General features: G+C 40.3%; 1 protein-coding gene across 3 annotated transcripts; it reads left to right on the top strand.

Annotated features, from left to right (window-relative positions):
• The first annotated feature begins 3,278 nt into the window (after positions 1-3,278).
• dusp10 (dual specificity phosphatase 10) lies at positions 3,279-14,567 on the top strand. 3 transcript variants are annotated; one of them, XM_067571532.1, is made up of 4 exons: positions 3,279-3,578; positions 4,619-5,448; positions 8,818-9,186; positions 10,602-14,567. In XM_067571532.1, the coding sequence occupies exons 2-4, from the start codon at positions 4,665-4,667 to the stop codon at positions 10,865-10,867; spliced, it is 1,419 nt and encodes a 472-aa protein (XP_067427633.1). In that variant the 5' UTR covers positions 3,279-3,578; positions 4,619-4,664; the 3' UTR covers positions 10,868-14,567. The 3 variants fall into 3 exon arrangements, with proteins under 3 accessions (XP_067427633.1, XP_067427632.1, XP_067427635.1); XM_067571531.1 differs by having other exon boundaries at positions 3,281-3,561; XM_067571534.1 differs by lacking the exon at positions 3,279-3,578 and adding an exon at positions 4,467-4,532.
• Positions 14,568-14,999: the final 432 nt, after the last annotated feature.

The following is a 14,999-nucleotide window of genomic DNA, read 5'->3' as shown; positions in this document are numbered from 1 at the left end:
TATCCTTTAGTTTATCTGAAAGATTGATAATCACCAAATTTGGAGATACATGGTTTTCACAGTGACAGCAACAATGCTATTTGTCAAGTCAATTTTATTTACATATAAACCACCAAAGAGCTCAGAGAGCTATTGCTGTTCCTCAAAAGGATCAATTTTGTATTTTTATTATATTTTACATGAATATAGACTGACATTTTAAATCATTTGGCCATTACATAATGTATCACAATGGTGTGATCTTAGAATATTGAAACGTCTTATCCTGTTATCTGTTACCTGTAATCATTAAATAAACTGACTGGAACATTTGCTCTTTTTGAAAATATTCACATTTTGTGGTCCCAAATAAAAAAACAAAAACAAAACACCAAACATTTACGTCTCTGCGTAAGGCAAGGGGTGCTTGTACACTTACCCTTTATCACAAAGTGAAAGAGGAGAAGCTGGGAATCCAATCTGAATAGGCTGTGATCAGCTGTGTCCATTTATAAATAACTGTACAGAGCGCTAATTATAGAAGCAATAATAAATGCCCTGCATTGTTTCAGGTTGCCAATAAGGACAAATAGAGAGAGCTCAGATTATATTTGGGGTTTGAAGCCAGCGAGACCCTTTCACCGCAACATGGGTCCTGTCATATGGGACTGTGCAGTCAGCCAACTTGGCACTTGCTTAATCGCACTCCTGCCAAAGACACCTACTTATTACCACCAATAATGTTGCCTCCCTATCACATACAGGTCACTTTTGTTGTCTTACACAAGCAAGACAGTCTCTTAATCTTGATTATTTGTTTTTTTAATATCTTATATAGTTATGGAAACTTATTCCAAGTTAGAATTTGGTCATTGAACTGTTTTAAACAGCTCTTATGTATTTCCAAAAGCCTTTAATAGAAAGGTCAGTATCGGTAAGTGAGGAAATGAAGCCACAAACTTCTGTGGTCTGTTAGACATGTGTGACTCAGAGACCATAAATGGAATAAAATGACATTAAACTAAATCACACTCGCAGCTTCCTTAAATGTCCAGTCCTTTAAGTTGTGTAATTTTATTCATGAGCACAGTTTCACCTTACTTAGTCTAGTTTGGACTGAGAATAGATTCATTGGTAATAATAACAAAAACTGGAATTATCAGGTGTGTTTCATGGTATTGTCATAAAGGTCTTGGTAATATTTGGAGTCCTACTGCCTTCAAGGGCTGTGGGAAATATATAATTATGACAACACGGGAAAAATTTTAGAGGAATGTAGTGCAGGAAAAATACAACGTTTTTATGACACTTAAATTACTGAGAAATCACACTTTCTCAATATAGAAGCATATAATGTGTACTCTCACTGTGGCCTGGATTGATCTACGTACACTCCTGAAGTGACTGAAGTGGAAACTGTAACCTGGGAAAACAACTTTTTTCACTTGTGATCCTAAAATAAACAATCTTGTGACCATAGATTGTATATAAAGATGGACATAGTGAGGTGTAATGTCGCCCACTGTATTGAAGCTGGTTTGAAGCCCAGATTTGCTGCTTATGGTTGGTGCCATCTCTCTGTTTGGAGTCAGGACCTTCCAATTAAAGAGTGATTGATTGATCGAAAGGACCGCAATGGAAATAAGCTCTTGTTTTATACTTTTGACAAATACTATACAAAGATATGATGCCTCCTGTTGAGGCTGTGCATATATTATTTATTTATATATATATATATGTCATATATCTTGTCAATGAAGACAGTTCAATCAATCAATCAAGACAAAACCCCCAAAAAGCAGTATCAGGCAGCTGAAGGAATATGAAATTTTTGCAGTGGTTGGATTGTTCATCAAGGTGCAGTTATCATCTAACGAATGCCATTAAAAATAGAGAACATTTAACACAAGGAAACACAGATTTGTAGACCAACTTCAGACAGTAATGACATTTTTATTATGTTTGTATTATTGTTTCATCTGATATTTATTTATTACCTCTTCCAAGGAGCTCACAAATTTGGTGCCAATTGTTTTTTTGTTTCTTTTTCTATTAGTTAGCAGGGTGTCAAAAAACACATTTCAATTAAATTTGGTGGAAGGTTAGCTCATGTGTCAAGCAACAAAGGATTAGTTTTTGATACTGGTCCAGACTGTGATGAATATCTATATAAAGATGCCACTGAAACATTTCTAAGCATATCACAATAAAAAACACAAACAATTTCAGGTTATTGCAGCATCCTCGATGGAGATAAGCTATGCATGCTTTTCATGCCTTTTTCATAGCAGGATTTTCATTTGTCATAGTAGAAAAAGCGCAGGTGTTACTAATAACATTAACAGGCCAACATGCCCAATACCAGGAACGTGAAACTTAAGCAGCTAAATGGAATTAAGCCATCATTAATTCTACTATTTACATTTGTGATTTTCCTACCGTGACATGTCAACATTTTTTCATTATTGCTTGATAAAGTTTAAATTAAGTTGATTAAGTTATCTAGTCTTTAAAATGTCAGAAAAGTGTGAAAAATGTTGATCACTGTTTCCCAAACCCCAAAATGACATAATCAAATGTTGTGTTTTGTTGACCAACAGTCAACAATCCAGAATTCAAATTACTGTCATAGAGGACTAAAGAAACCAGAAAATACTCACATAGGAGAAGCTGTCTGTCTGAAAAAATGATTCATTAATGATTAAATTAATTTAATAGTTGGCACCTAACCAATTAATCGACAAATTGTCGGAGCTTTAGTCAAAACGTCTTCAACGTAAAAGTCTTAAATTTGTTATGATGCTCAGCTTATGTCTTGTGATTTATATTGTTAGAGACTGACCTGTACCAACTAATAATAATTTCATAAGAATTCATATTGTTTACCTTCATAAGCAGTACTGAATATGGGTATCAAACAAATTCAAAAACTGAAGCATTACCCAATCACCAGCCAGTCTGCCCATTATGTAAAAGTTTGAGTCAGTGCATGGCTTCATTTTTTCTACTAATCTGTTGAAATTCTGAAATCTCATTTCCACATTTCCTGCCTTTTTCTGTGGCCTTTCTTGTAGGGAGGTTCGCCAAAATCAAGTATAATTGGCTCCCACGTAACTAAATACTCCAATTAAGTTTACGAGCACGTGAAGGCACCGTGTGTTCTTCCTCGAGCCTCCTGGAGAGACTTTTGATTGGCTGCCAGTGACATCATCCCTGCTCAATACGCGGGGCTGAAGGCAGTTCAAGCGACAATCCTCCACCTCCTCCTCTTCCTCCTCCTCGCCTCTCCTCTCCTCTCCTCTCCTCCCCGGCAGACAGCCTCGGCCAAACCCCTCCCATCACAGGGCCGGACCTCCCCGTACAAAAAGGATCAAATGTAATATTAATGAAGCCGCGCATTGGCTCAGACTCGCGTCAATCCCGCAGCGCGACTTCTGTAGGCTGGCAGACTTCCTTCAATATTATTTCTGGGGAGCTGGGTAAAAGTACTAAAAAATGTTGCCGATCCACAACACCGGGACGGACTGAATGGAGGCGACGCTGTCAGCGAGCGGAGATAATAAATCCGTCTACAGTCAACCGGTAAGCAGAAATACAAGGCAAGTTTGGGAGATGAGTGTCCAAGGCGCAAGTTGTGGTTGAAATGCACAGTCATAGACATTTCATGCGATTCTATAATTAATGAAGAGGAATATCACAGTGGTGCAACCATTTTGCGTTGTTTTCTTATTACTAGCCTATATTATTATTTCTACGGCTATAAGTGTTTTATTACAGCTTGTATCTTTATTATATCACACCGTTGCGACAAAGTTATAATCCATCCCTTTAAAAAAATGCAAGCATCGCGTATTTCTTTATTTAATTTTATAACTGACGGTGGTGTGAAATTGAATTTTCCGTCAGTGTTGAGCTCTTGTGATCAGTTCGTCTCGTCCTGACAGCCTGATCACATTCTCGGCACGTTCTCATGCCGGTTTCTTCAATGAAGATTTGCCATGAATGATTTCTGCACCGTGCTTAAAGGACGGGGATGGCAGGGACAGGCAATACTCGGCGGGAGTCTTTACATAATATGCCAGGATGACATGCTTTCAAAATGCTTAAGCTGCTGATTTTTTTTTTTGTATCCCGACTTTCCATTTGGGGGAGAGACCAAACTGCGGCGTAGCGTTGATGCAGTATTTTATCTTTTCTTTTTTTTTTTCTTTTTGGTCACTCTCTCCTTATAAAAGCTTTGGATCAGACACCAGACTTGGGTGAATATTTTGGATGGGAAATTCAATATCACACACACATGTACAGTATCTGCAGGATGATTCAAATTAATTGCACTCAGTGATTCAGTTTCACGAGACTCTGTGATGATTTCACTCTTTATTATTAGTGGCCGGTGTCACACCTACATTTTACCACCAACTTGGGTGTTGCCCTGCAGGTGTTGACACTACTAATATTTGGCTTCAGCAGCCGTTTTCTAGTTTGCATGTTTATCAAACAGACAAGAGGCCAGCCTGTGTGCTCTCATTCATTTGCTGCCTTGATCTTAATCTGTGGGTGCAAAATTCATTGAACTGTACTCACTTCTGCAAAGATTTTCTTCCTCGCCTCATGTCTTATCTTGTCCCTGTCCCCACAGAGCGGCTTGTTGAGTTCTCCATAAGCGTCCAGCCCTCGGTCTCCCCATGCCTCCATCTCCTCTTGACGACAGAATTGTGGTGGCGCTGCCAAGGCCGATCCGACCTCAGGAACTCCAACTGCGCCTGGACACCAGCTACCTGGACTCCATCGCCACTACCAGCAGCAACAAGACAGTCATCAACACCACCGTGGTGAAAATTCGGGCGACGGCCAATCTTGTAACGTATATGCCCTCATCCAAGGGCTCCACGCGCTCGTTGTCGTGTGGATGCAGCAGTGCCAGCTGCTGCTCTGTGACTACCTATGAGAAGGACAGCCAGAGCCTCAGCCACAGCCAGGTGAGCGCCAGCAGCCCCAACCTCAGCTATGCTGGGCCCCCTACACCTATGGTCAGCAACCATGAAGCATTAAGCGCCTCCAGTCTCACTGCGGGCACGCCTAAAGCCCTGTCCACCGTGAGACTCATCCACCCCAATGAGCTGGCCAAGCGGATGGCCTGCTGCCCCATGGGTCACCCCATCGGGCCTGTGCCGGTCATCATTGACTGCCGGCCCTTCATGGAGTACAACAAGAGCCACATCCGAGGGGCTGTGCACATCAACTGCTCCGACAAGATCAGCCGGCGGCGGTTGCAGCAGGGCAAGATTACTGTGCTGGACCTCATCTCCTGCCGCGAGGGCAAGGACTCTTTTAAGGGCATCTTCTCCAAAGAGATTGTGGTTTATGATGAGAGCACCACGGACCCCAACCGGCTGACATCCTCCCAGCCACTGCACGTGGTCCTGGAGTCACTGAGGAGGGAGGGCAAGGACCCCATCATCCTCAAAGGTAACACCTAAGTGTGTTTGTCAAGGCTCGGGGTGCAAGCTGAAAACGGAAAGAAGGCTTTCCAGTATATGAAGGGATATTCACTGCAATTTCATGAGCTTTAATTTGACTCTGGAGGAAGTAAATCATTGTAGACATCTGAAAATAATGCCAGAATTAGCATTGGTGGAAGCTTACCAGCAATATAAACTGATATGAAACTAGTGAGGTGGCAAAATAGTGTGTAGTGTTAAACTTTGACCTTATGTTTTGGTCAGCTGACATCGCCTGTCAACATGCTGGTTGTAGTTTAATTATCCTGTGAGCTTTATAGCAGTTACACTACCATATACAACAGCTTTGGTCCATTTTGCAGGTGTAATTAAACCTATGCACGTTCCATCTCCATCACCTCAGACATAAACATATGCACACACTCTTCTTCAGCTTTCTATATGACACATTTAAGCATTTAGCAGGGAGTGAGAGGCAGCTGTTAGTAAATAAGGCAGCCTGTTGAGATAGCAGTCCCTGGGTCGGTGCCATGTTTTCTATCTTTGGTGAGTGTGCGTGTGTGTGTGTTTGAAGCTAGAGCAGTATGTCGTGTTGGGGGCTGGGCTGTGAGTGTTTTCTGAATGCCTCCAAGTCACCGTCTAGCCGTAAGATCACAGCACCTTGATCTCTTCTCTTCTCCTCTCTTCCCGTCCTCCTGTGTACTTTGATGGATGAGGCTCCTCTTCAGTCTCTCATCCTGCATTGGTGTCTGTCTGAGGCTTTGCCTCGGTGGGAGGAACAGGCAGACTGTCTTGCTCTTTTATCCCCCTGGTTAAATTCTTGCAAAATGCAAGCCTTCCTCTCTGCGGAGGGAATCCAATGGCTCAGCCTCACTTTTATCTACATTTGAAGTCCTTTTTCATATCAAGGATGGCCAATATCTCCCTTGGGTCCCAACTATTCCATCCTATATGATCAAATACCTTAGACATGTGATTTAATTGTTGATATTATGACCAAAATGTGGATGAAATGCGTGATGTGGAAAAGGCCTTGATCCCATTACACTCATGTTTTTGCTTTCCACATGCAATGGCGGTTAATTCTTCATTATGTTAAGATGTTTGAGGGATTTCTAACCAGGAGAAGTAGGCAGTGAACTGTTATGATTACAAGCAGTAGTAATAGTGCATATTTGGGACACGTATGTATGAGGGCCGCTAAATAATTTACTCATACTCCATTATTTGCTCAGTTACCATCATGTCTTAGTCATGATTTATTGTAATACTGTAGTTGTGTGACACTGGAAACAGAAAAGCTCTGCTGTGCTGCAGCTAAATGCAGTAATAGGTTATATTTAATCCGTCAGAATTGCCATAAACAACATGTCATTGTAGGAAAGTTTTATGGTAAGCGTTGGACTGTGTGGTATGAGAGGCCCTAGTGAGGCAGAAGCGGTTATTTCTAAGCAGGAACTGGGCCACTGGCTTATGAAAGTGATAGAGACACTTCATGTTTTCCTCTGTGAGTTAGTCAGAGATAATGACAGACGGTCACACTCGACAGATTTCATCTCACAGCAATGTGCTGCGTCCGGAGATTCTGTTATTCTGTTTTCTTCTGAAAAGTGTCATCAAGTGAGTTTGCCCAGAAAATCAAGATGCTGGTTGAGTTTGAGCCGAAACAGGAGGCAGTTTTCACAGTTCACCACATTGCATAGCTTAGACACTTGGCTGTGCACGCTAATCAGATGTGGTAAATCAACCATGTACAAGCACACCACAAATAGCCAGCTAGCTGCTATTGATGGTGGCGTTGTGGGTGAAGACTTTATTATTAGCCCAACAATTGTACATTAGAATAATGTTACACAGTGAGCAATTAGCTGGTGAACATAGTGGAGCAGTTAGTAGCTAGATATTTCCTTTAGAAGTTGGTGATGACCAAAACAGAGCTAAAAGTTGACTTACATTTCATCAGATAGCCGGAAACCCGACTTGAAATAAATGTTAACGTTGATCTTTGTTTACTGTAAATATGTAGGCAACTGTTTGCTAACATCTTTGCCATAACAACTTTGCACAGTGATAATAAGTCAATGTGGTATTTACAGCTTGATCTACCACTGCAAGTGCCAAAAAAATCAATTAATGCTGCTTTAAATTTAGCAATTTTTTTTTATAATTAGCTGTATAGATAATGGAAAACACAACCTTGTAAAGTTTTTGCAAGAAATTTTGATCAGTCATCATATTCTTGTAATTTATTCAATTTCTGGTAGAGAAAATGTACATGACGAGGGTTTGTAAATGTCTTATGAGCTTACAATAATTGGGAACATAAGAAAAATATCAATGTCAATGGAAATTCCCCATAACGTCCTGCTGAGTGTGTTGTCACAGTTGCCTGTACTTCCCTTTCTCTTATTTACTAAAGTTTAATTATTACCATCATGTACTATGGGAGGAGGGCTGGGTCAGTACCACAATAACATCAGATCTTTGTTCGTAGTGAACAGTCGGCCTGTTTTATGATGAAAACACTGTCCGACAGTTGACAGGAGATCCCCACCTGCCCGGTCACCGAGGGGAAGTTGTGCGATGACCTCACATGGCATGATGTCAACTCTTGCAATGTGAACAATACATGAACTGATACTATGTGTGTGACACTTTCCACCCCTCCCAACAACTCTGGTGTTGAGGGGAAACTGTAGCATCACAGGCAACAGGTGCAAACCAGTTATTTTGAGATGTGCAGATGTCCTGTGAAAAGCATATTAAACATTTAGTACATCTATTTACCTGTAGTTTAACGAGGGGCATTTATCATGTAGTCTGTCTTGTGGAAATTGTTCTAAAAACTATTTTGGTCATTTGTCTCCCTCATAAAACAGAGTTGACTTGAACAGTCAGTTGCTGGAAATATGGGAACAGTTTTCATATTGATTTAATATCCAAATGGACATTCAAATCACAAACAAATGTAACAACGTAGTAGTAATATGTGTCAGTGCTTCAAAGCGCTTTACGGCCAGTTGTCGTTGCTCTATCAGATGTGTATGCAAAGCTTGAACTGTTGTCCTACTCAGTCGTAACTTGTGCCATGTGGTGGACAGAAGCATGAGTTCATGTATTTTTAGCCTGGAGGGCTCCAGTGGGAATTGAACCCTTAACCCAGGCAGTATCTCCATGTTCTACCAAATGAGCCAAAGAGGTCAAATTTTCATTTAAAAAGGGGACATGGGAGGAAAAACAGAAAAATTAATTAAATAAGAAAATTGAATAACATTTAAACACCTTTCATGTTATTATCAAAAAGTCGTTATTGGAGGAAAATAAACACTTTATGTTCTTTGAGCTCACACCCCAGTCTTTGTGTTTGTGCTCATAGGAGGCCTTAGCTGCTTCAGGCAGAGCCATGAGAACCTGTGCGAGCACTCGCTGCACCTCCACGAAGGCTTGGACACCGGCGCAGCTGCCGGCCTGACGGGGCCGCTACCTCACACCCTGCCCTCCACCCCGGACATCGAGAACGCAGAGCTCACGCCAATCCTGCCCTTCCTCTATCTGGGGAACGAGCACGACGCTCAGGACGCCAACCTGCTGCAGCGCTTGAACATCGGCTACGTCCTAAATGTGACCACCCACCTGCCGCTCTACCACTACGACACAGGCTTCTTCATCTACAAGCGCCTGCCTGCCACCGACAGCAACAAGCAGAACCTGCGCCAGTACTTTGAGGAGGCGTTTGAATTCATCGGTATGGAAACTTTCACTCAGTTCAGCATTAGAGGTTTTTACTGGAGGTGTGTAGGCTAAGACAGTGGTTTCCAACCCTTTGTTTTGTGACCTTTTAAGATGAAACAACAGCTGTGAGAGACTCCTCGTCTCATGTTACAGAGAGCTGTAAGCAATTAAACTGAAGACTAATATTTACCATGTCAGATTGTTTTGTTTGAATACTCTTGAGGCTTGAATACTGAGGCCTGAAAAGGTAAAACTATGTATTGTTTAATAAGAAAAGAAGCAAAAAATAGAGAAATGTGACATAATTTTGTGTACAGTAGCTCAGAGAAAAATTATTCTCACCTCTTTTTTACTATCTTTTTAGTATCTCAGACTTTTTGACCTCTAGACTGGGAACCATTACTGTAGGTAAAACAGGGGTGAATGATGAAGAATAATGAAGAGACTACATCGTGATGAAATAAATCATTTTAAGAATCCTTTTGGACTAATTAAAGGCTGTGTTGATTGACAGTACTCTAAATGTCTGCATTTTTTAGACATATATTTAAAAGACACTGTAGATGTGTAAGAAACACATTTAACACAGGTATAGCCTTCATTCAGTCTTAGATTTAAGCATTACATACAGAAAACTAGGCTGGTGTGGTGGCTCAATGGTTTGGCAAGAAGGTTTTGTGTCCAACTCTTGACTGTGGTCCATTTTGAGTTTGAGTGGAGTTTACATAGGTTTCTATCTGTAATCTTTTTGATTACAGCTCAACTGAATAACCTAGAGATTTCAGATTAGCTTCAACTGTGAGTATGTTTGTGTCTTTGTGAATTAGCCTTGGGATACTGTAGGTCAGTTCAAGGGTGCTTTTGGCCAAAGAATGTTTGGATAAGCAGCTGCCAACATAAGTGGGTAATAGAAAATGAATAGATGGAAAGAACATGAATAGATGTAGGGCTGAGTATGTTTTGAATTTTTTTAAAATACTATACCGATACAGTTTTCTACACGAGTACCAAAAAAAATCCTTTTTTTAAATATTTTGCTGTGAGTAATATAGAAAAACTCTCATTTAACATCATCATCATTTAATAGAAGAAGCCTAACCTTTCAAATGTTAAATATTGTCTAAACACAAACAGCTGCACAAGAACCATGTCTAAAGTAAATACAGTCCAAAATTGGCAAGAAAATATGATTTGAGTAAAAAAAAAAAAATCAGATCATTAAACCATTTGATTACTTTTTGATACTTGTTTCAACAGGCAAATATCAGTTGGAACCAAAAAAAGGACTGAGGTTCAAAACCAGAACTAGATTAATGCCTGCTCTTATGAACTTTTACTGACTTATCATATGTGATGACTGAACTTCCCCTCAGCAAACAAAGCGTTTATTGAACCGTGTTTCACATGTTTCCATTTTTGTCTCTGCAGAGGAAGCACATCAAGCAGGTATGAGCCTTCTAATCCACTGCCAGGCAGGCGTGTCCCGTTCAGCCACCATCGTGATTGCCTACCTGATGAAGCACACCTGGATGACCATGACAGACGCCTACAAGTTTGTCAAAACCAGGAGGCCCGTCATCTCCCCAAACCTCAACTTCATGGGCCAGCTGTTGGAATTTGAGGAAGACCTCAACAATGGAATCACGCCACGAATCCTCACACCAAAGCTCATCGGTGTGGAGACCATCGTCTAAACGAACCCCTCGACTCGACGCTCACACTTGTACTCACTCTCACTGTTTTTCAAGAGAGACCAGCTGCTCGATGAGCTGGTTTGGCGTGTGAGAGAGCCGCTGTATTCTTCTTGAATCTCCTCATGCTCATCTTGGACTCTCTGGAGTGCCAAAGCTCTGGGTCAGTGGTGATGAGAAATGCCAAAAATCCCTACTGTTTGGACCTGGCCGAAGTCCCGGAGGAGAAGACGAGTTAGAGAGATAGAGACAGAAAGAAAGAGAGGAAGCGGTCAGTTGGAAGCTTTCCATTTGTAACCGCAGAGGAGCGCACATGAGGGAAAAGAAAATCGGTTTGGAAAAGATATTCTACGTGCTTAGGGGCAATTACTGACAAGAGAAACTTTTAAAGCTCACACTGTGGCACACAGTTCATGTTTGCAGACTCAGGCGGGGTCGGCCACGGCAGTGCCTGTCAAAAAACAAAAAAAACAAAAAGATGAAGACATGTTTGGTGTGTTAATGTTGTCGTTCTATTTTTATACAGGGGTTTATGGGGGTGACCATGACGAGCCCACAGTGGCTTACTGTGCAATAATTTCAGAGTGGAATGCAACTGAGACCTTGATCTTATATGTATATATTGGTAATGATTACGAAACATTTCCAGCTCTTTGCTGAAATACCATTTTGATGCTAATGTAATTACTGTTGTTCGGTTCTACACGTTTATGTTTATGGTGCAAACACTTATGCTGTAATATTAGGCGCAGATGTGTACAAGAGACAGAAAAAAATTGGGGTTCATTTTTTGTCATCTGTGTATTTTCCAAAATTCACGCAACGACAAATACATATTTTTTGCTTCAGTATCTTAGTTTTGCCATTCCTGCATCCATATATGCATATATTTTAGCAATATATATATTACCAGACAGCCATAAGAGCTTTTTTATGCATGGTTGCTAGCAGAGGAGAGAACACTTTGAAATAATCAGTGAATATTGTAAAACAGGGCTACTGGTGATGTTTAATGTAACAGAACGGAGGAATTTCACTGCCTGCTTCTGTCGTCTCCTCTGTTCTTTCTGCTCCCATTCATCCACGAGCTGGCTCTGTTGTTATGTACTCGACTGTGTTTTCTGTCCCTGTGTATGTTTTTCTCAATGCCCTACATTTTGAGCTGTGATTTATTCCATCCTAAGGTAGTAGAGTTGAGGTACAGACTTCAAACAAACAGACACTTCCTCCCCTCTGGTCACGGTTAAAGTGTGACAGTGGTGGAAGAGCAGTGTGACCTTTTGTCTAATCTTTTGCAACTCCCTGTTGCTGACACTAAGCTACAGTTAAGTGAGCTCTTTTGCCTTGCGTAGGCAAGCGCTGCTGTCACGTGCTGTTCTAGTGCCTCTATCAATGCCTTAATTCATGTGTCACCACTGGGCCTGCGCATGGCACCACCATCACGTGCAGACGGCTGCAGACCACACCAAGATTGAATCAGCTCCCAGACAAAAACAACCTGCTGCCCTAATATACAAACTTTAAAAACATGCCAGTTTTTTTTTCTCTGCAGTTCCTGATTAATATGCAGAATTTGAGAAAATTGCATTGAAAGATGCTAAAAACCCTTGAGGTAAAAATGCTCATTATGTAACTCTGATCTTGTGGTGGCATTTGAAGGAGAAACTGAGCACCATCGTAAATTGTAAATCAACTGGGCACTAAATAGTAGTGTAGTAAATGTATATGTACGCACACAAAGTTTACCGTCATCCTTTTGCATCTGAATAAACTCACATTTAACTCATTTTATGAAAAATATATGTAGATAGATAATGAAAGGAAAGGCTACAAAAATACTCCTCATGCCTTCATTCTTATACAAATCACTGATTTCTGCCATTTAGTCATGTCAGTTTTCACACATTTTACTGTCCTCTGACAGTTACTGGAAATTATAATACCAATAGGTATAAAGGGAAGCTTTTAGGTATCCAGGTGGGATGCATGCATTTTAAGGTGCAATACAACCACCTGTTTACCAAGGAGCAGACAGTACAGACCTCTTCTTTTTGAGATGACTGTGTGCATGGTCATCAAAAAACTTAGCATTTAAAAAAGAAAGAAATACCTGAGGACCATGTATTGTTTATCTAATTGATTTGGATTTGACAAAACCAAGGGCTGTCAAAGATTTTCAAACCATAAAAGAGCATGTAGTTGTTCAACTGAAGTTCAAACACGAAATTCAGAGCTAAAAACAAGGAGTCCCAATGTTTTCAACCAGTATCTAACAGTTCTTACTGAGCTGACTTAAAGCAGCTTCCACACAAATTATGGTTTCTATTCTGTTTATGTTCATTTTGTTCAGCTCTCCGTAATTGTTTGCATGAAAATAAAGACACAAATGAAGCACAGGGCTAAAATTATCATTGTCAAAGCAACAAACCAACATTTCTTTTGCAATACTGAACCCAAATGTTTGGAGAAAAAAAAGATCTCGTGTCTCTGAAGGAGAATGCAAGGAGTTTTCATAGCATAGTGAATACAAACACACACACTGTACACTCAGAAAGGCTTTACAACACAACTATTCACGACAATAAGCTTCACAGATCCCTCGTGAAAATTCATGCTATGCAAAAGAAATTGTAACAGGTTGTTTCTTTACCCAGTTATCATTTGAGCGTACCTTGAGTTGTTTTGTGAGGTCTCTGCAAACATTTCAAGCATGAATAAGAGTTTGCAGCCTTGGAGATTGAAGTGTTTTAACTTATCGACAATGAAGTTTAAAAAAAAAAATGTTTGTGTGCCAACGTGTCCTCACTTGTATTTTTGTTGCTGTTGTCATTGGTGTCTACTGGTGCTCCACAATATATTTGAATATGATAAAAGGTATATAATAATCATTTACCACCAGGTTTGTAGCTTCTGCATTTATATTCAGTGATTACCATTTGCAAAAGAAAAAAAAAGACCATCTGAGCCAATGTTATATAAGAATAATATACCTTTTCGTCCCATCTGCTGGTTCCTACAACCGCAGCCGCACATGGCTTTTGTATGTAATGATCTATTTGACTGAACAATGTAACCGTCGTACTGTACATTACTCTCTGGTTGGAAAACGAAGCATGCTGTGTGCTCCTGGTCTGTGAGGGACACTCACGGTCATTATGGTGCTGTCCGTCTTTCCCACACTGCTCTTTCTGTAGATGTCACAGCCTGATCGACAGCTCTGAGAGGCATCTGGGTCTGTTCCTTTTTATTTGGAAACATGGTTCTGTCTTAGAACAATATCAAGCTGTCATATTTGATGTGCACTCTTTACGACTAGACTTGTTTAAGAGTCTCTGCTTTGGGCTCAGAGGCTCCAGTGGAATGGGCTTCGCTCTACAAGTCTATGTATCTTTCTTTGTGTCTGTAGTCAACGGTCAAGTATATACAGTATATAAATATATATCTATTTTCTTTGTATGCATATATTCATTACTATTTTTGCACTGACCTATGGACAGATGGATTTATTTTTTTCCACAAAGGGTGCTATTATAACGGAGGCCTTCTCCCACACCTTTTTGCATGACTTGCTCAAAATTCCTCAACTGGTCTGTCATCTCTCCTACTCTTCTCCTACTACTCCTTGAACTGTTGCAATTGAAGCACTGTAATTTTGTAATCCCTACTTGTGAGCTTTGAAATAAACAGGGAGGCTTCAAGTTTGTTCGGGTGTCCTGGAAGTTCATTTTTGTGGAGGAATGTACGTAGAAAATATTATGTTGAAATTACATAGAAAAATGTTTGTAAGTTGTTTCTGACAATATTTTACTGAGAAAAAAACCTTAAGTGTGCCAGATGTTTCATTAAAGTGTTTAAAACTTCTCTAATGAATGCTTTTATATTAACAATGCATCAAATGACTATGTGTATATAAAAAGGATTGATTGTATTGACAAACCTGCAGAGAATTATTACCAGACTCTGATGCGCTTTGGTGACTTTCAGCTCTTTGTTTTGGTTTAATGGCCCACAATGTTACTGTTTTGATTCACTATCGTCGCTCTCATCATTGATTGCCAGCAGAAGGCAACTTTTCCCATTGCACAAGCTCTAAAAACCCACTGAACACTACCTGCCAAGCTCCAAATGGCAGATT

The sequence above is a fragment of the Thunnus thynnus genome, chromosome 18 (genome assembly GCF_963924715.1).
Source record: "Thunnus thynnus chromosome 18, fThuThy2.1, whole genome shotgun sequence".
NCBI classification, from domain to species: Eukaryota; Metazoa; Chordata; class Actinopteri; order Scombriformes; family Scombridae; genus Thunnus; species Thunnus thynnus.
Note: the sequence above shows the minus strand (reverse complement) of the source record. Positions and strands in the feature narration are given on the sequence as shown.

Excerpts from the sequence above, each read along its gene's own strand:
- dusp10 (XM_067571532.1), top strand. The coding sequence starts at position 4,665 with ATGCCTCCATCTCCTCTTGACGACAGAATTGTGGTGGCGCTGCCAAGG. Across the intron at positions 5,449-8,817 it reads GGACCCCATCATCCTCAAAG|GAGGCCTTAGCTGCTTCAGG; the intron begins GTAACACCTAAG and ends TTGTGCTCATAG. Across the intron at positions 9,187-10,601 it reads GGAGGCGTTTGAATTCATCG|AGGAAGCACATCAAGCAGGT; the intron begins GTATGGAAACTT and ends TTGTCTCTGCAG.